The sequence below is a fragment of the Argopecten irradians genome, chromosome 2 (assembly GCF_041381155.1).
Source record: "Argopecten irradians isolate NY chromosome 2, Ai_NY, whole genome shotgun sequence".
NCBI classification, from domain to species: Eukaryota; Metazoa; Mollusca; class Bivalvia; order Pectinida; family Pectinidae; genus Argopecten; species Argopecten irradians.
In genome coordinates this window covers 5244410-5271470 of record NC_091135.1, presented here as the reverse complement: position 1 = coordinate 5271470, position 27061 = coordinate 5244410, and the positions used below count along the sequence as shown (strand labels likewise).

Below are 27061 nucleotides of genomic sequence, written 5' to 3'. Positions count from 1 at the left end.
ACAAAATAACAAGTCGTCGCGAAAAGAATAAGAGTTGATAAGTACCAATAATTGTGACCAATATTTCTGTATTTGTGTGCAAACATTTTTCATAAATATATTCCTAGGTTCAATTTTCCTTTTTCAAAAGATAAAACTGTTTTTCAATTGGTATCTGTTCTAGTTTTATCAATTTCGATTTTTATTTTATACTTTTTAAACATATTTAATGTGGTTTCAATTCGTGAATTATTAAACTTTTCGACAAGAGTCGATGATACTTTACTTACTTTAAGGAGATTTTTAATTGTATACAAAGAACAAAGAATAATTATATGAGAGTGTGTTTATTATATAAATTAATTAGAAACGTAACAAATCACATATATATTGTCAATTGAACTATTATATAAACAAATGTTTATATATAAAAACCACCATTTTAATGTTATCCTCCTTAAACAATAACGCATCCATCAGTACCTTAGTTCAGTATATTTGTACTTAATGATCTTTCGTGCGTTACGATGCCAGTAGGTACGTACGTATCTACTTCCTAACCAGCATTATTGTGCACATCAATCTTATATGGAACGCAATTTAACAACAAACTAAAGAACGTAAAATAAATGTCCCGAAGAAATCATTTAAAAGCTGCTTGCATACATACAAGAAATATGTATATATATATATATATGGGTTTCGCGTTTTAAGGGTTTTTCTTAAAAGGTGAAGTATATACTTATTATCTAGCTTTGTCAAAGCTGTTGAAAACATATCCATTGCAATAGATCTAATGTAAGTAAGTAATTATATCGGACAGAATCTAAAGCCAGTTTACGAAAATCTATTCCCTGTTAACATGTTCAACAACTTTGCCAATTTTCAATTGAGCATGAATGATGCTGTATAAGAGGAACTTGGTACATATTGCCCGTGGTATTTCTACATCAATTTTACTAGTCCAACGCTGTCATGCAGTTAAAAGGAACAATTGACTCCAAAAAATCAATCTAAGTTTGCAAATTTTAGTCTCGAAATCTAACCGACGCTAAGTGTGTGTTATAAATGTATATCGTTTGGCGTTTGAGGCACTCTTTGGCATGGGATGGGCAATACGTTTTTACAAACGCTTAATAATCGGGTACATGGCTTTCAGTGTTACAAATTGTTTCGGAATTGAGTTTATTCTCCGCGCTGATTGGTAGAAATTAAAGTTACATCTCGCCATCCATTGCCGCTTTCTTATAACACATATATCGCTCATTTAGACAAGAGGACCCGGTATCTAGTCGACTTTGTCTGATTGTGGTGCCATTACCCATGTAACGGGCCTAATTGATCGAGGTGTGCCGATTGTCACTAATTGATACTGTGCAACTTTGAAATAATGAACGGCTTTCCACAGTAGGATAACGCTCACACCTAATTAAGAAAACCATGAAAATTCTCTCATCAAATTTTCACAACTACAACATTTGACGATTCGACAAATGAACGTGTTTATAACAGAGATGCACATAAAAGAGCTGTAATGGAGCAAACTGTTTAACAATAAAAATATCCTTTTCACCAGTTTCCGTGCCTTAACGCAGCTAGAAGACCATCGGGTTGATAGATGATCTATATGGTAAAAAGCACAATGTTGCTCTCGCTGGACTTGTATGTAACCAAAACCCGATCTCTCACAAAATTTCATCCCATTATTCCATTCCCTGTCTTGTTCAACAGTTACAAATTCACGTCTTGTCATTCGGACTGCTGTTTTTGAAGCGTCGCCATGCTCGGCTTCTCCAACATATGTTTGTATTTGATCCAATCCTCTTCATTGTAGAACAGCTTAGATTCACCCGGGATGGCAGGGCTGTCGTGATCGTGGAACCATTTGTCACCGGATGGCAGGAAGTAGCCAGCACCGTCCCATCGTCTGTTCCAAGCGCATGTCTGGAACGGCAGTAGATTAGGCACAGGGATACCAGTGTATTGTGTGGGAACTCCAGACAGCGTAATACCTACAAAGATATAGAGTAATCGTTAAATAAGCTATGGTACTTGCTTGATAATGGTTAGCTTCCTATTAACAGTAAATGTCATTTAAGGTCCGTTGGTTGTTTGCTGATTAACGTTCTATTAACGGTCATTAACAACAATCTCCCTCCTCTGTCTGAGGGAAGTGTATAAAATGCGGACGCGTTTTACTAGACTGCAGTATGTTCGTGTAATGCTTTATTTTTCGCCTTTTTATAATGCTATCTACAATGGACAATGCGATGCGTTCTGTTGTGAAAGCGTGTGTGGTTTTGCAACGACTTTAATTGTTATTATTAAGCATTAAATTTTCAGCGAGACGGCCCCTACCTCCCGAGCGATATGTTGTGTGTATACAATGGTTGTGTTCTGAGATGATATTGTAGTACATTATGTATCTCCATTTGGTGTCATCTAACGAAAGAAAAGACTCTTGTCCATTGAGCACTAATGTGAACATCTCTCCCTCACCAAATACCCACTAGTAACAATTTTCAACATCGATTAAACAAGACCAAATTCATTGCACGAATAGGTCCATGACCTCCTAAAGATTCAATATTCTTCGGATAGCCTGTCCTGCAAGTGCTGTCTCTACATGATTTTACAAGAAGAATAAATATTGTTACCTAGTTTTCCTTGTTCCCTACACAAGTCTTTCGTCTCTCTTGCTCTCTTGACATCTTTCTCTCGCTGGTCCAGGCAAACCAGAGTTTATAAAATGGTAAACATCTGTGCATGCTTACGGATCAGAATAAAGCGAGTGGGACGACTGGTTTGCTCGTTGTCAGTATAATGTGATGGAGTGGGGTATGCTGTTTCATATCTTTGACTATGCTTCCGTGATACAGTTCTATAAAATGGACGACAGTCGTTTTACTACAAAGAGACACCGCACAATATACAACAGCTCATCCATAGGAGGACGTAATAGGAAGTTAAACCTTAACAAATGATGAAGTCAAAAGGTCATCAATTTTATGCAAAGACGATGTACACTATAGAGCGTGCAGAAATATGAGGTTTTCTACATTATCTTTCTTTTTCGGTCCTCTTTCGATGATTATCACCAGAAAACGACAAGGTACAAAACTGATAATTTATAATTGAAAGCAACACGACTCAAAGGTCGCGAGTCGACTATGCTACCTGAACAGTATATGTTTTCTTTTCCATACAATTGTGAGAGGAGTCCTGTAGAAACCAGTCAATTTTATTGGAGTTTTTTTTTCTGAAAACTGCCTCAAATCGTCAAGAGCATTATAACATTAACAGTATAATATCTGAACTTATACATGCTGCAGTCTTTGATTTTATATTTTGTAGTGTTCCTTCTTCTCTCTTGCTAAACCAACTCACCGCGACATGCAGCAGTGAAGCTCCTATTCATGGCAATGTAATGTAGTGGTACTAATATTCCCACGTGTACAAGGAGAACCAGTAGCCATCAGATGCATTAGAACACCTCAAGTTAACCTTGTGTTCAACAATTAGTCTAAAGAACATTTATCACCATCATGTCAATGCTGCTCTAATTTTATGATTCTCGTGGATCGTAATTTGACAGCCTGTCTTACTTGTGTGTACAAAACCCGATCGGAACCGCGAATATTGATCTGGATGTGCTGGTGCTCTCTTTGGACCTAGCACAGTCTTTGGAATTCACTTTCAATGCATTCTGAAAGGGTGTGGGTTTTAAAAGTCAAACAAAATATAATGCTGAGCAGTCAGAGGAGTTAACTATATAACACTGCGTCTAATACCAAAACTGAAACATTCTGTCTGTCTAATACCATGCTATAATGAAACAACATGTAAAATGTTGGAAACTCCGTAAACCATTTAGTTGAATGTTGTAGGGTTATAGAATTATTAATTTCCATATTGTTCTAGTAAAAAGCAAACATTGTCTTTGTTGGTTGGACTTTACTATTAAAAAGGTAAGGTCATTTAAGAACTGCACTGTACAAGAAAACACAACACGAATATACCTCAGCCTCCAAAAAGCACACACGCACCTAAGACACGCAACATGACGCGTACAAGGGAGGTCGTCCTTAGATGCCCACGACCGTAAATAAAACAACCAATCAACCATCCAACCTTGAGATGTTTTGGTGCATGGGGCGAGTACGTGGATGTTTTGGTATACCCTACTTCAGTCGGTTGTATTAACATTGTACTAACATCTAGTGCTATTCCAGGACGCCATCTTATGTATGCGATGAAGTGAACACGTGCGTGTTTTTGGAGACTGCAGTATATTCGTGTTGTGGCTTAATAGTGGAGCTTTTTATAGTGCTATCTTACTGAAGCGTGCTACCAGAGACACTGAAAAAGCACACCAATACGGGTCCCACCTTCCGGTAATTATGACGTCGTCGTTTGACGTCATAATCACCGGAAGGTGGGACTAATCGACGGTAAATTGTAACTTACCCACGTCGTTTTGGGATCTCGATACCCCCGTATTCAGTCACATTATACTGATAACGAGCGACCCAGTCGATCCACTCCCTGTATGTTGAGAGCTTAACGGGGGCAGAAACTGCCACTTTTATAGACTATGGTGTGTCTTGGTCATAACAAATATTAGTGTTTTGTCTCTTCGCAATAACGAAAGTTCTTGCCCATCGCTAGACAGCACATCCCACTCGGTAACATTATACTGACGGCGGGCAGACCCAAACTTCGTGTATTTGTGTCGAAAAAGAATACCAACAAAGACACTGAACAACACATTACCCTGGCTAAATTTACTGACAGCAGTCGATTCATACGACCAACACCATTTACGTGGATAAAGAGAGCGAAATCTGCCATTTTTAGAGATTATCATACATGTATATATCTCCGTCAGAGGCTAACGTTTAACTCCAGGCCAAAAACGAGTCAATGAAGATGCCTTGTAAGGACGGCCTCCCATGGATGCGGTGTGTAGTGTTTATGAAGTGCGTGGTGCGTGTTTTGGGAGACTACGGTGAATTCATGTCCTTTTAATGTGCTATATCACTGAAGAATGCCGGCGAAGACACCAAGCAATTAACGCGCTCGACCAAAGAGTCGTTAGGAAGAACTAAGTCAGTTAGGAATAAGAGAAAAGACAATATTCGAAGTTTAGTCGCCTTTTACGGTCATGCAATAGGGTAAGCAGGTACAATTCTAACGCCCTACCTGCAGGACCACCATACTTATAGCATTTTGTTAACCTTGATATGTCATCAAGGTCTCGTTATGTTCAGCAAGGGTGAAAGGAAACGATAAACGTGTCAAGGACAGTTTCACTAATACATCATTTCATCAATACCCTTCATAATGTCCCTAGGTAAACTAGATCATATATCTAGTTCTAAATGTGCTGGATATTACTTCTGTAGAAAGTAGCTGGAGCTTCGTATAAACTAGTCCGAAGGAAACTCATTCTCATACAAGGGATTTGGGATCTCATTAGTTCTCTTCTTTCTAACTGACTTGATCATATATCTAGTTCTACATCGCCTTTACGTCTACTTTGACACCATGTACGAAAGGCTCTACGTTCCTGCAACGCACTGCATACATGCGGGGCCATCTTCAAGTACAACTGTAACCCTGGCTTTTTTCAACCAACCAACCACCATTCTGGAGGACGACATCTGTCCCAAGCATTTATGTCCGGTGTGAGGGCAGGAATATTTCCCATATAATTGGGTAATGCGTTAAACTAACCATTGGGGAAATATTTAAGGCAGAAATAAACTATTTTTGAAAACAAGATACTAAATTTTGAAAGTTTGCACTCGCCATTATCTTAGTAACTCACCACTAGGTTTCGGGGCAGTGTCGCGTTTCCTTTGATATTCTACCCAGGCATCCTCCGACTCAAATAGTATTGCGTCCCTTTTGGTTTCCGGCGGAAGTGCCCTGTATTGGTGGAACTGGATCCATCTGTTATCTAAAGGGACGTAGTACCCAGGGCCCCGATACACATGCGACTTGCCCGTGCCGCTGAGATAGTTGTCTGTGGGAGTAGGGTTGTAGGGTCCCCTCTCCTTGATATTCGTCCCTCCGCTCGTCGCGTATTCCAATCTATGCATCCTATAGAAATGAAGCGTAGTATTGTAGGGAAATGAAAATGGGGCATTTAATAAAAAACAAAATCTTCAACAAAAATTTCTGTACAGGTGTTGTAGAAAGGATCCTGAAAGTTTGAATCTAAGGAGTTAGAAAATGTATTATTAAAGGCGACTAAATTTTGATATATCGTTTCTATCCCTCACTTTTGGCCTGTATACTCTACTATACAAGAAGACACAACACGAACATACCGCAGTCTCCCAAACTACGCACCTCGCACTTCATACACGCTACACTCTGCATACATGAGAGCCTAGGTCGTCCTTACACGACCTTGGCTGTTAATAGGACGTTAATCCAACAAACAAGTATACTATAGGCTGTTAGATAAGATAAGTAAATAAAGGGTGAGCTTAACAATTATGATGCATTGAATTAGGCGATTCAGTGTGGCAGGAAATGGGCTTGCCTAAAAACCACGAATGTGTGACAGGGTGGGATATGCTTGGTTGGTGTTTTAAATCTGATGGTATATTTCAATGTGATATCACTATAAAGAGGACAAGAGTTCTATTATTGCAAATGGTCAAAACATGAAAATACCGCAGTCTCCCAAAACAAGCACGCACTCCACACACCTCATACACGGGGGGGGGTCGTTTAATAGGACGTTAATCGAATCAACCAAACAAATATTCCACGTGACTCTACAGGTTTGGTGATTTGGTTTATCATATATTTAAAGACGTCCGCCCGTGTATATTCCGAATTTGCATATAACCGCCCGTGTATATTCCGAATTTGCATATTACAGAGTTATCTGCACTTGCGAGTAGGTATTGATTGTGACGTCATGTGTTTGAGAGCGTAACGTCATACGTTTCGGAGAAAACGACGTGAGTTGATGCACTCACAAAATAATGACGTAACAATCGACCCGCAAGGGAGCTAACTATGTAATATGCAAAGACGGAATAATGTCTTGCGTGTGTGAACACATGGATTTGAGAATTACCTACAGATTATATAATCATGGACCCATCAGAGTGCCCTATGACCATTTTTAGATGTTTTAAAGGTCTTGATCAAAAAACGATGAAAATCATACTGTACATGGTACTATATACGAGAAGGATGGAAAGCTCACAGCTCAAAATTTCTAACCCGCCAACCTTTAGCGGCTATATAAACACATTTCTAGTACATCGTCATAAAAAAAGGTTACTACCGTTGGAAAGAGCGATAATTTTCCTTTTAAAATCATCTACACAGCTATACAAAGTGCCGTCATTAAAACAATATAAGCCATATTATGACAAACATCTTGAAAATTACGCATGCTCCATTATTATTATACCCTCATAACCTCAACAAAATAAAGTATATTCCTTAAGTGATGAATTTGGCGTTATTCCACGGAGACGAAAAAAATACGTACCACTTTTTTTCACTGTCCGTAACACACAATCAACTCACGCCACACATTAGATACGGGGTTGTTTGGTTGGTTGGATAATTATGCTTAAAGAGCCAGGGTCATTTAAGGGTTGCCTTCTGTGTATTATAGCAATAATGTGTACATTATTGTAGCATGTGTGAATGTTTTGAAGGTTGTGGGGATAATCAATATTGGATATTTCATTTTCTGAAGAGGATTTGAGTGTAAATGGCATAAACAAAACTACCAATACGTTTTGTATCATATATAAACTTGTGAATGAAGCACCTGTACATACCAGCACAAGATGTTATCATATCAATGTCTGATTATAGCTAAACGAAATTTGCTTGTAAAGGGATTTAAATTCCTTAAGTTATCACAGGATATTGGCATTTAAATTTTCATATCTATGTGAAATGGTAAATGATTATAGTATACCTTGTCTAATTATCCATCGAATACTGATTACAAGCGAGTATGGCAGATTTCTATATAGCTGGCATTATATGCTATCTCCTTCTGAAAATATGATTATCGCCCTTTTCACACCTGTACACAACACCTGTATCAGCTTTTGCAGTAGTGACGGTGTTTCTTTCGCAAAATTATAGTGCTACATCGTACGTTATACAACTCCAACAACGGGACATTGTTTAGGCAAAAAACATCATTTCAATCATGGATGTTAAATGCCAGGTATTTGTAATTAATTACTTTGATGTGGACCACACCTGTACACTTACCTGTCGCTGTTGGGACTGTGTATCACACCTGAGCAAACCGGATGTTTACCTGTGTAGTGTATTACCGTGTAACCAATGTAAACTGATTAGAGCGCCATCTACATAAAGAAGACCGATTGTGTGCAGTGTTGACAACTGGTCATTTAAATCTTATTCGACACGAGAGGATTATAACTCGATACGGGCTAAGCTCGGGAGGATAAAAACAATCGCTTTACTGTTCTACCTGAAATACAGGTAAGAAGCAAGCTGCAGTGTATGACATGTGTACAGCTGTATCAATCTGCATCACTTGTAAACTACGTACAGTGAATATAAACATGATGTATGGGAGACTACTCTCATATTCCCACTAGAAAGTTGTGTGTAACTTTCTGGACCAGGTAGATTACCTTATTCGTCTATTAATATTCTAAGTTTGACACTGCTTTAGGTGCTTGTAAAAAATATGCGTAAAATGCTTAAATATAAAAAAGGTTAATCATATAATTTCTCTATAAAAAATCATGCAATGTCGCCTTATCCATTATCTAATTTAAAGATCGAGGTCTCCTTTAATGTATCCATGTACCACAATACACTGTAGCTAATAACTCTCATTATAGTGACATAGTACTATAAAAATGGCAAGAATTTCATTATACAAGAAGACACAGCACAAATACACCACAGTCTCACAAAAAATGCTATCCACTCACTTCATACATGCAATATACGACACACATGGGAGGCCGTCCTTGCATGCACCTGGCTGTTAATACCATATAAATAATTTCTACTCCTGTTTACCGCTCAGCATGAGTGGGATGTGTTGCTTGGTGTCTTCGGCGGCATGCTTCAGTGAAATAGCACTATAAAAAGGATAATTGTTCCACTATACAAGAAGATACAACACGAATATACCGCAGTCTCCCAAAACACGCAACACGCACTACATACATGCAATACACCGCATACATGGGAGGCCGTTCTTACATGACCATAGCTGTTAATAGGACGTTAATTAATCAAACAAACAAACAAATTACCGCTCAGCATCAATTACTGGTTTGCCTGCAGTTGTAAGTATTATGTAACTGGATGGGGTGTTTTGTTTGGTGCCTTTGGCTATATGCTTCTGGGGATATAATGAGATAGCCCTAACAAAAGGGACAAGAATTCCAATAATACAAGGGGAGACAACAAGAATATACCGCAGTCTTTCCAACCATGCAGACATACACACACAACACATTACACAAATAAAATGGTTTGGTTTATAAGTTTAACTTCCTTTTAACAGCCAGGGTCATGTAAGGACGGACTCCCATGTATGCGGGTCATTGCGTGTATGAAGTGCAATGTGCGTGTTCTGGGTATATTCGTGTTGTGTCTTCTTGTATAATGGAACTCTTGCCCCTTTTTTATAGTGCTATATCAATGAAGCATGCCACCGAAGACACCAAGCAACACACCCACACGGTCACATTATACTGACAACGGGCCAACCACTCGTCCTACTCCCTGTATGCTGGACGCTAAGCAGGAACAGAAACTACCACTTTTTTAGACTATGTGATGCGTCTTTGAGTTATCCTAGCTGTTATAGGATTTAAACTAAACAAACCAAACGATTGTCTATCTATAATCCCATCCTTTCCCCACTGTATATAGACCTATCCACCTCCGACTTCTTCTGTCACTTCTGTCAGTTTCCACCTCAATCATCTTCCGTGTCTGTCCTTTCTCTGTCTCATTTTTTCCTCATCGCCATCCATCTCTAATTGGTCCATCTTATCATATTCCGTTCATTTCAGTCCCTTTAACAGTATCTACCTTATCTGCTGTTCTCAAGTAAGGGCGTTAGAGTTTAACCTTCTACCCACGAAGTCGATTAATTTGGGATATCACCGGTATATTTTCTCTTCTTCCTTATTAATTTTTTTTAACCTCTCTACTGACATACTTCACTTTAGGCCTCGTGTTGGCCCCGCAGGTAGGGTGTGAGAATTGTACCTGCTGCCCCTATTTCATGATCGTAAAAGGCGACTAAATTAAGGATCTTATCTTTTCTTTCTCACTAAATTACTTTGTTCTTCCTAGAGTCTCCCTTGACACCACCTCACTTTTGGCCTTTGGTTGAGTGCTCGCCCCTGTGAGGAAGGCTCTGGGTTCTGTCCCCTGGCCGAGACACACCAAAGTCTATAAAAGTGGTAGTTTCTGCTCCTGCTTAGCGCTCAGCATACAGGGAGTGGGACGACTGGTTCGCTCGTTGTCAGTATAATGTGACCGGGTGGGGTGCGTGTTGCTTGGTGTCTTCGGCGGCATGCTTTAGTGATATAGCACTATAAAAGGGCAATAGTTCCACTATACAAGAAGACACAACACGAATATACCGCAGTCTCCCAAAACACGCACCTCGCACAAACATACACTGTACATGCAACACACGGCATACACGGGAGGCCGTCCTTACATGACCATGGCTGTTAATAGGACGTAAATTAATCAAACAAACAAACAAGTATTATGATCACAGTAATAATAACACCAATAATAATTTATGTTTACATTGCATCACTAGTTCGAAGTAGCTCGATACCATTGTTATTATACATGTGCCACCCATTGTACATATCATAAAAGGCAAATACAGTTGGGTTATTATCTCCTTAACGTCTCCCTTGACATCTGCATCACTTTAGACCTAGAAGTGAATGGTGTGGCAATAGGAATGACAAGACAAGATGAATGCGCAATCATCCAACCAACCAACTAACCTTTCATTGCAGCTCTTCTTTGTCATCTTTGAACTATGACTTATCTTATTGTCTTTCAATCTCCATCTTTCTGTCGTCATAATAACATCCTTGCATGAGAGTCACTCGTCAGTCTTATTAAACGTTAGCTTTTGTTGTCTGTAGTTGATACGGCGTAATAAACCTCTCTAACATAGTTATAGAACAGATCTTCCCATCCTCGTCTTTTTTTCATTGTTTCATCCGATCTTCAATCGCTTTCTTGATTGCCTACGTTTGTGTTTTAATCTCTGTCCTGTATTAGATCCCCGTCACTGTAGACCCCTTCATACGTGCATGTTCTCCTTTGTATAAAGAACTGACAACCTACGATTTATGTTGCAGGTAAAATACGTTATGCATCGGAAGGAGTACGCTACAAGCGGGGGTACCAACCTCAAGGAGAGAGGCCCCACAAATGCCGTACCAGTTCACAACTACGTCAGTGGTGACGGAAAGTCACATGCGTACATGGGCATGGCCCACTATGTACCATCAGAGAGGGCGTGGATAGCTAAGGACCAGTTCCGGTCGTTGCCAAGGGAAACCAAGAGAGATGCTATTGATATTCAGTCGGAGGACCAATGGGTGGCCTTTATGAGGAACCGAGACACGCCTTCAGGTAAAATGTGGAACCATTGAGCCAAAATAAAACTTGAAAAGATTTAAAAAGCTTTCTAAATTTCACTTTTGAAAAAATGTAAGTCTAGTTTAGCTTGTCTTCTTGTCAATACAGCATATAAAAACTTGCTTTTTAAAAGATAGCGCTTTTTAAAAGATAGCTCGTTTCGAATCTTGTCCTTCATCATACACTGGTACTTCAATTTAAAGCTTTCTTCGTTTGATAAGCATTGGCAAATGGCAGTTATATTTATGTTTGTTGTATGTTGTTTTTCTTTTCAATATTGGAACATACCTCAATATTTTATGTTGTGTTATCCGTATACTTGCAGGATACTACAATGAAAACATTGGCCTACTACAGACTGGTAAAGCAGATCTTAAACTGTTCGGATATACACGGGACCTTCCTGCAATGCCATCAAAAGACATTTTCCAGAACCCATGGCCGAAAAGTGACGCTTTTAGACCAGTGGAGCGAAAAGGTCGCGGTGATTACTATGGTTACTATCACGAGGCCATCGAAAACGAACGAGAGCGACGAAAGAAAGAGTTTCCCACAAGTTGGGTTATAGAACCCAGAGATGTTCCGAAGATTTAAATTCTAGCTGGGTCAATTGAAATTACATGTACATTTTTTTTGTATATTACAACATAATGTCTGAATGGTCATGTATATGCTTTTTGGGGGGAATTGACACTTTTTGGAGATCCTTCTTTTCATTTATTTAGCTAAATATTATCCTTTTCTTATGGCATCTTGGATGCAATTGCATCAAATCAATGCCCATCATTTGCATTTTGCAATAAAGTACAAGGCTATGATGTTTTCATATAGGGGTTAATTGATCTAATCTAATTAATTTTTAGATAACCTTTTCTGTATTATGAAATTGTTTAATTAGATGTTAGGGGAGTTGAATCATTATATTTTGTTGTTGATATCTTTGTAAAAGGTATATCTTAACAAAACACACTCAAGCAAAAATCAGTCAATATTAAAAGTTACGCCAACATTTAATAATGTTTGTTCAAATCTGATTGACAAGCCATCGACTGTGAGACGCTTGATGAAAATGAGGATCATGTAATGAATCGCAGTCAGCTACAGATCTAGAGTGTTGATGATTTATCTCCGTGATAGCCGGTTTCACTCTCCCATGAAATCGGTGAAATGTAACATTCTTCAAAAAGCATTAAATTAGTTTAATTTTAATTATATATAGGCCTATAGAGTACATTGTAGTGCTATATGTTATAATTTACTTATCTTTATCGTTTTTGTGATATTATAAATATTTGCTATATTTATAACATGTTTTGAATTGTGCAAAATGTCTTTTACTGCAAAAATTGTAGAATAATTTTCTTGCCCTTTCTACAGTATTGTATTTGCTTATTTACTTGTGTTCTATTCATTCACCTCTTTATCTATACGTGTGTGATGTATAATACCCTGACAACAGTATTAAAAGGATTGTGATATATACTGTCGTGTGTTTTATGATTATATTTGTAGAAATGTTGATCCTATAACAACCGAATATATTGCAGTTGGAAGGCGGCTTAAAGATGCTCCACCGCCGACAGAGCTTAAATGACATTCATCATTTGAACAATAATTGGTGTTTAATCGTATATTTTTATATATCTTATTAACACAAAAACTATAATAAATTTATTTATTTTGCCTTCGGTGCATGCGCAGTCAGTATTACATTACTTATAGGGTATAGTGAAACGGAATTTTTTCGGGATGCAGTTAATTATTTCTTTATATTCTAAACTTAAAGTAAAATTAGAAGCTCAAACTTTTCACTGTTTGTAATGGTGTAAAGCAAGTAACTTTTGTAACTGAAGAAAAATACTAAATCGTTTGCTCATGTTTTTGATAGTGAAAAAATACCATTTGTCAGCGGTGGAGCATCTTTAAACAATCTGATTGAAATTAGGTCTTCATACGCTGGTAGATCTCCGCGCACTCTCTGAACGTCAATGTTGACGCAATAAAGAAAAGTTTATATGGTGCGGCGTGGAAATCAAGATATTATTTTCAGATTGAAAGCACAGGATTTTGACACAGTTTAAAATCCTGTTTTATAAGAAAGAAAAAGATTGAAGAAAAAATATGCCGCGTTCTCTTCTTTGATATGTTCATATAACGTGCATTATTTACACGCATGTCATTTTTGAATTTTGCCATGCGTAGTATGCAAAAAAGTTTCGACGGGACAACAGAGGTCATAGATTATTTTTATCTTTTTTTTTATTCTAGGAGTATAGAGTACATTTGTAAGTTAAAATCGAAGCTGTGCAAAAAGGACAATGTCTTTTATTTTCACTTCCTGCATTGTCTCCAAAAAAAAACATATTTATAGCCCTATACATATATATCATTGTAGAAAGCAATGTTATTTGTTAAGTATATCAGAACTATAACCTTACCCAATGGCTTTAAGAATAATATTTTCAAAATCCTGTGCTTTCTCCGCCGGTTGTTAAGGATAGTTAGGCCTGCAACATAAATGCATCTATGTACAAATTCTGAAAATTTTAAAAAAATTTCCATTTACCTACAGAACCGTGCCAAATGGGAAAAGGCAGATAAGCACTTTGTATGATGTTAATTATTTTTATAAGTTTTAGACCTTTGATAGATTTTCTACTGCAGTAGGCCTAATGTTACATGACAAAGTTGCTAATAAAAATGACTTTAGAGCCTGAAAACAAATCTTTACGGATTAAAGTTATGAATTTATCTCTATCTCGCTTGACTTTGAAACAAAAAGATTTAAAGATCATAAAATTAAACAACGATATAAAGAAAATGTATAGCTCTTTCCCGACAAAAAAAAAAAAAAAAAACTCATCACGCGTACGCTTGCGAGCGAGCAAGCTACTGGTCAAGGGGAGGTAATCAAAAGAAAAATATTCGGATGCGTCGAAGTGGAACTCTCCTCTTTTTCAGAACGAGGCAAGCTTTTCCCGACGTTGGTGAGTTTTACACATGTTCGCATCCGAAACAAATGTGCATTTATGCTTCGATTTAGAATATATCGATACACGATCGCCATCTTGAATATATTTCTACATACTTTTAAAAACAAAAACAGGCATCGATTTAAAATGTATCCAAATCCTACACGGTTTCGCATCATCAATGAACCGGCATATTACTTGTGCACAACAGTTTGACAGTACGTCACCACTTTTGACGGATAGGAAATATATTACGAAAAATAGGCCTTGTGCATATGTAAGATCTCATAAGGCAATATTGAAATCTTACTCTTTATGAATGTTGAAATCTATTAACATTGAAGAGCTTGGAAATGTGCCTGCCGGAAGTTTTTGTCAACCTAACGTTAGCTTCTGTAGTTTAGAAAATTTCCTGATAAATGATTGAGAACTATGAAATATGACTTATTAAAACAACTTTAGTGGCTTTAATTAGCTTCTGACAAAATCTTTAAAGCTACACTGACAAAAATATTAATCAGGCAACGACAGGTTTTACTTACAAGTAAGTATGCTAAATTAAAATACACATGCACATTTATTTACAGATGAGAAACATGAAGAATTTCACTTTCCTAGCTTTGATCTTTATCCTTGTTGCTGGGATAATTACAGTCAAATCGGTAAACCCACATGATGCAGATATTGAGGACAATGAGTTTGCTGAATTTGAGGAATTTGAAGATGGTGAGTTGTAGTGTCAAGATATGAGTGATGTTTACCAGTACTTGAATATTTAAGGAAACATTTTGTCTAAGCAATAAAAAACCTCAAACATCACGTCATGGTCTGTAATAATGTAAGATAGGTCATAGGTGTTTTCAAATAAACAAAATGCAGCTATGCATTCTATGATACAACTGAAAAGTGTAAAATATATAGGATCTTATATGAGTGTTGATTTCATATGAGATTTTATGAAATGAGTTTAAGAAGTTTTTATTTTGGCGAGACGAGTTTCATAAAATCTCATATGAAATTAACACAAATTTAAGATACTATTTATCACATAACTACAAATACCAACATAACAAAGAATTTCATGTCAAAATGTATTCCAAAAATCTGGCAGAGGCCACCATTTTGTCCCGCCAGCCTCGTAATCCTGACGTCATTTTATTGTTTCTGTCTGACGTCACAATGAATTTCCAGCCAATGGGAATCGCTCCAGGTCATATTACACTAGTGACATATGCAAAAATATTACAAGGCAAAATCAATTGATATCAGACGGATTATGTGATAAATAAGAAAGATCATATAAATAATAAACACTAAATTTTGAATTCAAAGTTTGTTAAAATATTTTTTCTTGTTTCCCTTTAGGAGATATTTTAGAGGATGGGGACAGAGCCGAGTTCCCTGAGGATGTAGAAGTTCAGCAGCAGAAAGAGGGAGAAGCTGAAGGAGAGGATGAAGATGAGAGTACTGTAGAGGTATAACTAATTAAGAAACACATGGGTATAGGAAAAATATGTCAGATATGGTAGCTTAAATATTCATCCCTTGACGTTTTAACTCCAAGGACGTAATGTGTAGCAATGAAGAACAAGTTATTTATCTTATGTTTCTGGAGAGTTTAACATTTGGCATACTTTACTGTCACTAATATACCAGGAGTTTCAATATCAGGCAGTACCCGGTACTTTTTCGCCGGTTAAACCTGGCTGTGGTACCGCTAAATTGGGCTAAATAACATTAGATAGCATGTATACAGTAGTACAGAAAAGTACCCCCTGAAATTGCAATTGTACCGCCTCTCCTAAAAGATAACGAAACCCTTGATATACTATTTATGTCTTGAAGCATTATACTTGCAGTAGAAAGTGTATAGGTAACTGAAATTTGGTTTTGCTTTCAATCTTCATTTGGATCATTTTTGCTGGTATCAGGGAACCCCTTTTTGAAAAATAAATAATTTTTTGTTAGCTTGGTTAAAAAAGAAGTGAAACATGTTATCATTTAGTTCTGATTTTTGTTTTTAGACGGAAGATGATGATGATGAATTTGACCACTTCACGGACGAAGATGAGTTCATTGGATTCGATAAAAGTCAAAGTTCCAGCTCAGGAAAATCCAAAGATCTCCCCGATTTGAAAATGGCAAAGGTTTGTAGAAAGATTCAGTCCTATGATCTCTGTCTGAGAATTCACTCTTTATGATACATGTGACTTCTGTACTTCAAATTTTATTTATTCAAATATGTAAAAAGTATATTTGATTGTAAAAGGAAAAAGCTTTATATTCCTTGGAAAGATTTACACAATCATTTAACACATAATTTGACAGTAAAATTTTGATATATTTTAAACGTGAGACTGTGCATCTTTACAGGTACCTGGCCATCTGCGTACTAACTGGGACAGTTTTTACATGGAGATCTTGATGTTGGCTGGTCTTGCCGTTTACTTCCTCAACTTTATCCATGGTAAAAACAAGAACCACAAATTAGCTCAGGCTTGGCTTCAGTCTAACCGTGAGCTGCTGGAGAGCAACTTCAGCATTGTTGGTAAGCTTTTCACACTAAACTGCCACCTTCTTTTGAGGAGGAAATTTCACTTTGAAATTTTCTTTAGATATTTTTCTCATAAACTTTGGTCATTGGGATAGTTTATCATAACACAAATTGCTTGCACAAGAATAATATGATAGCAAGATTATCAAATTTTAGAGTAAAGTCACACAGACAGTCATTAAATATTATTCCATAATTGATACTATATATATATACCCAAATATATACCCCTCGTCAAGATTCCATGATGATAACCTGTATCTACTTTTTTTCTGCTTCCTTCAATTCATCATATCACTGTCATTTTCAAAAGATTTTGTTTTCTTTTTTTTTAAATTAGCAACACCTGAAATGCTATATTTTAATACTAATGATAGTGTGTGTTTGTGTCAGGTGACGATGGCTCGACAAAAGAGGCCCAGGCGGGTACCCTGATGAAGGAGTCAGAGAATGTGTACGCCTTGTGGTGTAGCGGCAGGACCGCTTTAGAAGGAATGTTGGTAGAGCTTAGGTTACTAAAGAGGCAGGATCTCATCAGTACAATGACCAATATGTTCAAACCAGCCTCTGATCACCAGCCTCTGATCAAATTGTAAGTTATCTATATGATATTGCTTTATTGACAAATATTGAAGTTACTTAAATTATGTCTGCATATTTTGTTATGATTCATTGACAATATTTATTTAATTTCAAATATATAAATAGTCATGCAACAGCTAGAATTTTATTTATAATTATGTTGCCAGATGATGATTCATTGACAATATTTATTTAATTTTAAATATATAAGAATAGCAATCATAGAATTAGAAATATTTTAATATGTCTGCCAGATTTTAGTTAATGATTCATTGACAATATTATTTAATTTTAATCTATAAGAATAGCAATCATGGAATAACAACAGCTAGGAACAATTGAACATACTCTGATAGTCATGGATAGAAGTTTTAATATTGAATATTTCTTTGGTGATGGTCAAGAAGGTGTTAAACATTAATTATAGACATACATACTTCTTTCAAATTTTAATCATACTTGAATCCTAGTATGACATTTCAGTAAGGTATCTTACTCAAATAGATATATAATTGTTATGATTAGCCACTAAAATATAGGTTTATAGAATGAAGTACAACTTCAAGGAAAGATTATTTTGAAATGACAGGGCAAGCAAATCATTGAATTAATTTCCTGGCAAATATAATGTTTTTTTTGTTTACAGTTAGTAACTATCGACCTAGACAAGAATGTAATGGACAAGTTTGTGTTTGCTATTGCTACCAAGAAAAGTTGTTCCAAGATACACAAAGAGATGATAGATTTGGTAAGTCTGTAATGAAGCCATTGTTGTTTCGTTTTGACTTGTCCTGTAAAATCATCATTAATTATATCTAGGTAAATTAATACTTTTGATTATATATACTGTGAAAGCTAATAATACATTTTACTGGTTTCACTATTGAGGTTTAGGGGGGGCGCCCCTCCAGTTTTCTGGAGATGAGTTGAAGTTGTATCAACACCCCCATCCCATGGAAATAACCCTGTTTTACAACATGTGATGCCTCCTACATCAGCATTGTACCCATATTACATGAACTTGCGAGTCTTTTACATGTAAATTACGACATAATAATGCATCTCAAAGGTTAAAAGACATATGAATGTTTCACTGTAACAGATTAATGTGTCATGAGTACAGAAAGAGTTAACATTTGGCTGACTTTTCTCGTCTACAACTTACATTTTGGTTCACTAATAAGCGCCCCCTTTTGTTACAATTATTTAAGCGCCCTGGGTGCTAATTACAGTGAATACAGTAACAAATTGGTGCTTTTGATTTCTTGCTTATTTACTGGACAGTAGATTACACTTGAATGAGTTATATCCCCTTCAATATTGGATTTCGCCCATTTACAACTGGGCCGTTTTCGATTATGCGGGTTGACTGGTTGGACCTAGTTGTTCGTTTATGAATTAAAAACGGACCTGATAAATTTATATTGTTTTCAGACGAGCCTTGACAAAGCCCTTACAGGCCTGTATCATAAACTGCTACTTGAAATAATAACTTTTACAAAAGGTCGAACCGGTTGTTCCGTATAAACGAAAACGGCCCTAGATTGCTCAGATGACTTTATCATATAGAATAATTTTCCATGTTAATAAACAGAAAACATTTTAATAATGTACAAGTAAAATTTTCAATGTTTCACACATAACTTGTATACCAGGTATTAGAAATAACTAATTGTTTTTTTTAATCAAAACAAATGGATATAACTTATAAGAAGTTCATGGCAGGTTAATAATTATTATTTTATGACAATTGTTGTTTATTCCAGAGTCAGTTTACAGAAAAGAAGAGTTTAGATAAATATAGCGATCTACCTAACTCCTACCAACTACTGAGTGAGGTGGGAGAGGCCTCTAATGCTCTGTTAGATAAAAAGGTAAGTAATCTGACCCATTTATTACCCTACAAACTTGTGTAAATTTAGTACCAGGTACTTTTTGACACTGAAAATGCTGAAAAAAGACTGCTTCTGGTGTATTTTATCTTTCAAAGAATTAGGTAAAACGGTGGAAACGGTGTCTAGAAAGTCTGAAAATTGATGTAGGAAAAGTGAAGCTTTGCAACTTTGAAAAATCTACTAATAAAAAAAATTGACCATGATACCACACAATGAAGTTTGAATCTAATCTATGCATATTTCATGTTTATGTGATTTTAAAACTTTCCTTAATTAAATAATTCAAAATCAAGTCAACAGTTCAATTATTTCAAATTACATTTAGTGATCATATTAAAGGCAAATCAAGCATAACATATCATGTGTCGTCATATTCTAATTTGGAGTTAAATATTGTAGTTTCTTGGATTTTGTTTTTGGTAGGTCTGCCAGGTTCTGACCAAGTTTGAAGGGCTGGTAGAGTTTATGCATTTCTCAGACCAATTTTGTGGGGCTAAAGCACAAGAGTAAGTATGAATGAAAACATTAGTTCTGTGATCATTTCAAAATCATAGAGCTAACTCATCTATTGATCTGTATGCGTTGTTAACCAAATTAGGAATTGTAAAATTAATCAAGGGAAAACCAGGTATTTTATTCTAGATATGCACATACACTATGCCATAGCTTTCTGTTTAGATATTTCTCAAAGATCTTGGTTTTTGTCCATAGGAGATTGCATTAAAGTAATTGTTCTGTCCTATGTGAAAAATTAAAGTGTAAAAATGTGGTGTTTGATTAATATGATGTTTTGTTTTTCACAGTGAATCCCAAACTACTAAAATGCCTGAAGTTAAACCTGTAATGATATTTTGCTTTAATGGTGAGTCATTTTAATGGAAATTGTATCCACAGTCCTATTGCAAGAAACAATGTCAGTGCCTGTATCTTTTAATTAAATTTAAAAATAAAAAATCTATATTTCAAATTTTAATGTAAAATAGTATACATGTACATATGTATGTTGGATCATGGGATAGTTCTTTGGATTAAGAAGTGTAGGACTTCTATGAAATGTAATGAATCTCTTTTTTTTTACCATTCAGTACCGGGTAAAGAAAAGGACTTCTATGAAATGTAATGAATCTTTTTTTTTACCATTCAGTACCGGGTAAAGGTAAAAGTAAGCCTGCTGATATGGAGCATTTGAAGCCATTGTTACAGTTAGTCTTTTACTGCCTGGAGAAAGTCAGTCGCCTGCAGCTAGGAAAGGAGGTAAGATACATATCATACCTATTCTGTCATACAGAACTTAGCAGACACAGATTTTGGCAGGAAATAAGTTTTACTTGTTAATCAATTTATGTTCTACATTTGCTTATTATAAAATGACCCTGGCTGTTATAGAACATTTAAACCATAGCAGGGTGTTCTTGATTGTCATTAGGGCTGGGTATTGGATGGTCTAAAACGATACGATACGTATTGACAATACACTGAAACAATACACGATACGTGTTGACAATATACTGGACCTCTTTTTTCAAATTCAGTTTACCATTGTGTTTTGAATATTGTGATGATAAAAGACAATTTTGATAAAAGATTCTATACCCTGGCAAAAACCTACCAAACATCTGATTTAGTTCGCCATCTGTGTTGATTTATTTCTGTCAATTCGTATTCTTAGCTATGAAAAGACATTTCTAATTCATAGAGGTGACACAGATGCTTTAAAAAACACTTCCTTTTGAATAACTTTTGTTTGGAATTTCCTCTTTCTATAATAAAAAACATTAGGTTGAGTTGTTAAAACGATACAGCGATATACAGCATGTTTGCGTATCGATATTCAATACGCTTCTGAAAACCGATATGTATCGATATATTGATCCAGCCCTAATTGTCATGTCATGTTTTTGTGAGCGTTCATCATCACAATGTTTTTAGGGAAAACAACATACTTTTTACTTGCAAAATTGAAAATTGACCAAAAAAAACAAACTTTACCATAGCTTTTATTCCCTTTCAGGCAAGAAACAAGACAGAAAAGAATAGGAAGAAGGCTGAAGAACAATTCCTGAAGGCAGCTCATTCTCAACTCCAGGAGGCGGCACAACTTCGTCGGGAGGAGAAACGAAGACAGGAGAAAGAACGTATGATGAATGAGGAAGATCCTGATAAAACAAGGAAGTGGGAGGTAAGCAAGGGCTGGGTTCATATCTATAGCTGTCTGATACCATCATGGGAGGTAAGCAAGGGCTGGGTTCATATCTATAGCTGGTGATACCATCATGGGAGGTAAGCAAGGGCTGGGTTCATATCTATAGCTGGTGATACCATCATGGGAGGTAAGCAAGGGCTGGGTTCATATCTATAGCTGGTGATACCATCATGGGAGGTAAGCAAGGGTTGGGTTCATATCTATAGCTGGTGATACCATCATGGGAGGTAAGCAAGGGTTGGGTTCATATCTATAGCTGTCTGATACCATCATGGGAGGTAAGCAAGGGCTGGGTTCATATCTATAGCTGTCTGATACCATCAAGGGAGGTAAGCAAGGGCTGGGTTCATATCTATAGCTGTCTGATACCATCATGGGAGGTAAGCAAGGGCTGGGTTCATATCTATAGCTGTCTGATACCATCCAGGGAGGTAAGCAAGGGCTGGGTTCATATCTATAGCTGTCTGATACCATCATGGGAGGTAAGCAAGGGCTGGGTTCATATCTATAGCTGTCTGATACCATCCAGGGAGGTAAGCAAGAGCTGGGTTTATATCTATAGCTGTCTGATACCATCATGGGAGGTAAGCAAGGGCTGGGTTCATATCTATAGCTGTCTGATAACATCATGGGAGGTAAGCAAGGCTGGGTTTATATCTATAGCTGTCTGATACCATCATGGGAGGTAAGCAAGGGCTGGGTTCATATCTATAGCTGTCTGATACCATCAGGGAGGTAAGCAAGGGCTGGGTTCATATCTATAGCTGTCTGATACCATCCAGGGAGGTAAGCAAGGGCTGGGTTCATATCTATAGCTGTCTGATACCATCCAGGGAGGTAAGCAAGGCCTGGGTTCATATCTATAACTGTCTGATACCATCCAGGGAGGTAAGCAAGGGCTGGGTTCATATCTATAGCTGTCTGATACCATCCAGGGAGGTAAGCAAGGGCTGGGTTCATATCTATAGCTGTCTGATACCATCATGGGAGGTAAGCAGTGGCTGGGTTCATATCTTTAGATGTCTGATACCATCATGGGAGGTAAGCAAGGCCTGGGTTCATATCTATAGCTGTATGTAATATCATGGGAGGTAAGTAATGGCTGAGCAAAAGCTAAGTGAGTCTGTAATTGAGGAAAACGATTTTAGGATATTAGAATATCTTTACCGTGAGGTATATATATATTTCACAGGAAATTTAATTTATGGTTAGTTCACAGAAAGTTAAAGGCCAGTGATCATGTGTATTTAAAATATCTTGACTGCTCCTATTTAACAGTCTATATCAAGGTCGTAAAACATTGAGTGTACCCAAATTTAATTTTAGTTACAATATCATTTCATGTATTTTGTTTCTTTCAGGAGAGAGAAAGTCGGAGAGAGATGAAGAGAAAACAACCTAAAATGAAAATGATGAAGGTAAGACCAAGTCTACAATTTTATTCTAAAATGTTATATTTTTCATTGTTAATCTTTTCTTTTAGTTATTCAATACTAATATTAAAGATGCTACACCGCTGACAAATGGGATTTTTTCCTCTATCAAAAACTGCAGCAGACGTTTGAGTAATTTTCTGCAGTTACAAAAGTTACTTACTTTACATCAGTACCACCATTGAAAAGTTTGAGCTTCTTATTTTACGTCAAGATAAAGATATAGATAATTAATTGCATCCCAAAAAAATTCTATGGCACTATGTCCTATATGGAACAAAGTACTGATTGCGCATGCACCAAAAGCCAAATGAATTATTTTATATATTTTATATTATTTTTTGTGTTAATTAGACATATATACAATGAATATGCAATTAAACACCAATTACAGTTCAAATGATGAGTGTAATTTATGCTCTGTCAGTGGTGGAGCATCTTTAATTAATGTATATGATATTATTACATATCAATATATTTGAATGTCTATTAATTTCAAGATTGTTGCATTATTTCATTAAAATCTTTTTCCTTTGCTTCAGATCTGATTCACTCCCCGGGTATGTGCATTGATGGGATGTGGAAGTATGGAAATGTCCAAGTGTCAGATATATTTATCTAGTTTAAGGAGTCTGTCCAGACCAAAGTGTGTAAGGAGGATACACCAATCTATGTTGCAATTCATTAACTGAACAATTTTATAAATTGTGAGTGACAACTATTTGTGAGAATTGAATATCCGTTTGCTTGTGATTTGGTATTTTGAAACCTTCCCAGAACTTCTATTAAATAGCGACAGCCAAAAATGTTCAAGCATTTATATTACTGCCAAGCAGGATTTGTAGTAAATGATATCAGTCAACCTTTGGTGTGCGAGAATCCATCCTTTTTGATATAAAGGTTAATTAATCATTCCACCTTATTACAGTAGTTCTTTAAGACATTTATACATACATATACATTTGTAGTTCCAAAGGACCTATTTTTAGTTGCAAATCAATTCTTTCTTTCAATCAATTCACTTGACTTTAGTGATTTCTATTCAAGAGATAAATGAAATGTACATGGGAAAGTTTTACCATAAAAACTTCATAATTTTGACTGTATGTCAATCTAGCGAAATTTTGTTCATTTTTGTGATTTGATATTTTAGATATCATATTGCCATCCTCTCCGAAAAGCAAACATATAGTATTATATAGTTAACATATTTCATGGGGAAATACAACTTATTGATATTAAGTAGTTTAAAGGACATGATTTGTTTCAGTTTGATGTTGTGAATGAGTGGTTGGATAGCTGTCTTTTGTGAAGTCAGTATTGCATATTAAAATGTTTTAAGAGATTTTGATATTAAAAGAAATTTTCTACTTGATAAGAAATGTATATATATTTATGTCTACTTATAGTAAATTATGAGTATATTAATCAGGAAAATATCAGAGCCTTTCTAATTTAGTAATTTTTACAAGCTGGGTCCTGTTTGATCTGAATAAAATACAGATAATTATCTTCATTTTGTTCCATAAAGATCCCGGAACATCCCATTAGAGGGTCATGTACAAGTAACTTTGTAAAGTTATTTCACACAAAGAGTGCAACATACCTAGACATTTATCTATTGATATAGCTAGGTGCAGAAAATGTATTTGTACTGATTTAAGAAGTACATGGAGTATAAAGGTCATGATCATCAGACTGTAACTTCTAACGGGTTGTTGTCAGATCCTTTAACCAATTAACTGAAGTGAGAAAAGGATCTTTGTTTTTATCAGATTCGGTGCGGTGCAAGTGGTTCAAGCATTTGTAAAAGTTATATATAACATTAAGTTCACTGTAGAAAATTGCTGTCCGACCTGTAGATTTTATTACAGGCTGTGACAAGCTTTTATAAGCTCATCTTAGTACAACAGAAAATCACCAGGACTGTCTTTATTTCATAAACAAACAAGTATGGTTCAACCAGTCTAACTATATAAATGATATTGACCCTAAAAATTCAAAGGCAAAGTATAGGGCAATTGTGCTCGGGTTTCGTGATCTAAGTGTGTCAAGTCTAATTTTTCTGAAATCTTACAATCCAGTGTTCGATTTATTTGGCACAGGATATAGCATCTAAATTTTAATTTTTTCTGCAGGTAAGATTTATGAGGACCTTCTTCACCTTATTAGTTGCTATCAACTCTTTGGGGAGTAAAATTACTGTCAACATGAAAATAAGACTGCTAAGTCAGATGACAATAATGATAGGCTTACAATAAGATTTTGTACTATGACATTTATAGTAAAATTTTCCATATTCTTTTCTGTGAAAACCAGTAAAACGTATTTCTTATGTTTATTCTAGCCAGATCAAATGTGTAAAATAGTCTTCATCATACTGTCTGATCTTGATGCGACATTTTAAATGTCAGTTTTAAAGAAAATAAAAATGTCTTTATTGGATATTTTTTGTGGAGTTTTCCTTTGATTATTTGACTTAGTGTTGGTAATATTAAAGATCAGCTTGTTCATAGTCTGTTTTATTTCCAGTAAATACCTCCCGACTTTTTCAGGGTTATGCCCCTTTGTTACAAAACGATTACAGCTACTCCTATTAAAGATGCTCCACCGCTGACCGAGCATAAATGATATTCATCATTTGAACAATAATTGGTGTTTAATTATGTATATAGATGTCTAATTAACACAAAACATAATATAAAATAATTTATTTTGCCTTTGGTGCATGTGCAATCAATACTTCATTCCATATAGGATATAGTGCCATGGATTTTTTTCGGGATGCAATTAATTATTTTTCATACTTTTAATTTGAATTAAAATTAGAAGCTCAAACTTTTCAATGGTGGTAATGGTGTAAAGTAAGTAACTTTTGTAACTGAAGAAAGATACTAAATCATCTGCTTCTGTTTTAGATAGTGGAAAAATACCATTTGTCAGCGGTGGAGCATCTTTAAACTACTAGAGGGATTTTCATGAAACTTTATGACAATATAGATAGTGTGTAATCTATAACTGAATACAATACCTCCCAAGTTACGCCCCTTTGTTTCAAAACAGGAAGGGTACAAGTTGGTCTCCCAGACAACAGCTCTAGTTGCTATTGCAATGTATATGTTATATCTCTCCTCTGGAATCTTGCGAGGGCCAAAAACACACCCAAGTTCGTCAAGACATTCTAAATGTTCATACTGTGGAGAGAGTGGCCATGTTTCTGAAGTGTGCAGGCATGGCAAAAGCTCTTCAGTGCTTCTCTTGTAAAGAGTATGGCCACAAACAAAAAATGTGTAGTGTTTCAAATATCTGTTAGGGACTCGGCAAAGAAGGTGTTGCCTTAACTACCAAATCCTATAACAAACTACCATATTTAGAAAACTCTGTACATGTCTTCACTTCAAATTATGTTTCTGTAAATCGCTTTGACATCCTAAACAATTTGGACTTATGTAACTCATGTGAAAATGAGAAATGCTCATGTATTGCTAATTCATCTGCTATCATAGTTAAAAAAACCATATAATCAAAAGCAGTTAACTCAAAAATCCTCAAAAGGATCAAATGAGATTTGTATTTCAAATGTAAGGACAGAAAAGGGGTCTCTACCAAACAATAATAAAACTCCTGATAAATCTTTATCAATTTCAGGAAATACATGTAATTCTAAATCAAATAACGTATTACAAACTCTAGATAAAAGAACAACAAGTGTACATAATGATACCAATATATCACAAACTAAGTCTATTCCTTCTAGTCAAACCTAATAG

At 35.9% G+C, this 27061-nt stretch overlaps 3 protein-coding genes across 3 annotated transcripts; 2 read left to right on the top strand and 1 right to left on the bottom strand.

The window, feature by feature from the left end:
* Positions 1-310: 310 nt before the first annotated feature.
* On the bottom strand, positions 311-8343 carry LOC138314228 (uncharacterized). Its single transcript, XM_069254451.1, has 3 exons — positions 8248-8343; positions 5810-6084; positions 311-1991 (listed from the first exon to the last, which is right to left on the bottom strand). Exons 2-3 carry the CDS (start codon positions 6081-6083, stop codon positions 1729-1731), a joined length of 537 nt encoding a protein of 178 aa, XP_069110552.1. The 5' UTR covers position 6084; positions 8248-8343; the 3' UTR covers positions 311-1728.
* On the top strand, positions 8328-13132 carry LOC138314229 (uncharacterized). Its single transcript, XM_069254452.1, has 3 exons — positions 8328-8484; positions 11370-11646; positions 11978-13132. Exons 2-3 carry the CDS (start codon positions 11382-11384, stop codon positions 12244-12246), a joined length of 534 nt encoding a protein of 177 aa, XP_069110553.1. The 5' UTR covers positions 8328-8484; positions 11370-11381; the 3' UTR covers positions 12247-13132.
* Positions 13133-14596: 1464 nt separating this feature from the next.
* LOC138314227 (PAT complex subunit CCDC47-like) lies at positions 14597-25736 on the top strand. Its single transcript, XM_069254450.1, has 14 exons — positions 14597-14639; positions 15212-15350; positions 15990-16099; positions 16649-16771; positions 16998-17172; positions 17572-17752; positions 18403-18508; positions 19527-19634; positions 20079-20161; positions 20459-20517; positions 20800-20909; positions 21667-21834; positions 23220-23276; positions 23834-25736. The coding sequence occupies exons 2-14, from the start codon at positions 15212-15214 to the stop codon at positions 23837-23839; spliced, it is 1425 nt and encodes a 474-aa protein (XP_069110551.1). The 5' UTR covers positions 14597-14639; the 3' UTR covers positions 23840-25736.
* The last annotated feature ends 1325 nt before the right edge of the window (positions 25737-27061 follow it).

Coding starts and splice junctions, on each gene's coding strand:
- LOC138314227 (XM_069254450.1), top strand. CDS start 15,212: ATGAGAAACATGAAGAATTTCACTTTCCTAGCTTTGATCTTTATCCTT. Junction 16,100..16,648: donor AAGATGAGAGTACTGTAGAG/GTATAACTAATT, acceptor TTTTGTTTTTAG/ACGGAAGATGATGATGATGA. Junction 20,518..20,799: donor AATGATATTTTGCTTTAATG/GTGAGTCATTTT, acceptor TTTACCATTCAG/TACCGGGTAAAGGTAAAAGT.
- LOC138314229 (XM_069254452.1), top strand. CDS start 11,382: ATGCATCGGAAGGAGTACGCTACAAGCGGGGGTACCAACCTCAAGGAG. Junction 11,647..11,977: donor GAACCGAGACACGCCTTCAG/GTAAAATGTGGA, acceptor GTATACTTGCAG/GATACTACAATGAAAACATT.
- LOC138314228 (XM_069254451.1), bottom strand. CDS start 6,083: ATGCATAGATTGGAATACGCGACGAGCGGAGGGACGAATATCAAGGAG. Junction 1,992..5,809: donor CACTGCCCCGAAACCTAGTG/GTGAGTTACTAA, acceptor ATATCTTTGTAG/GTATTACGCTGTCTGGAGTT.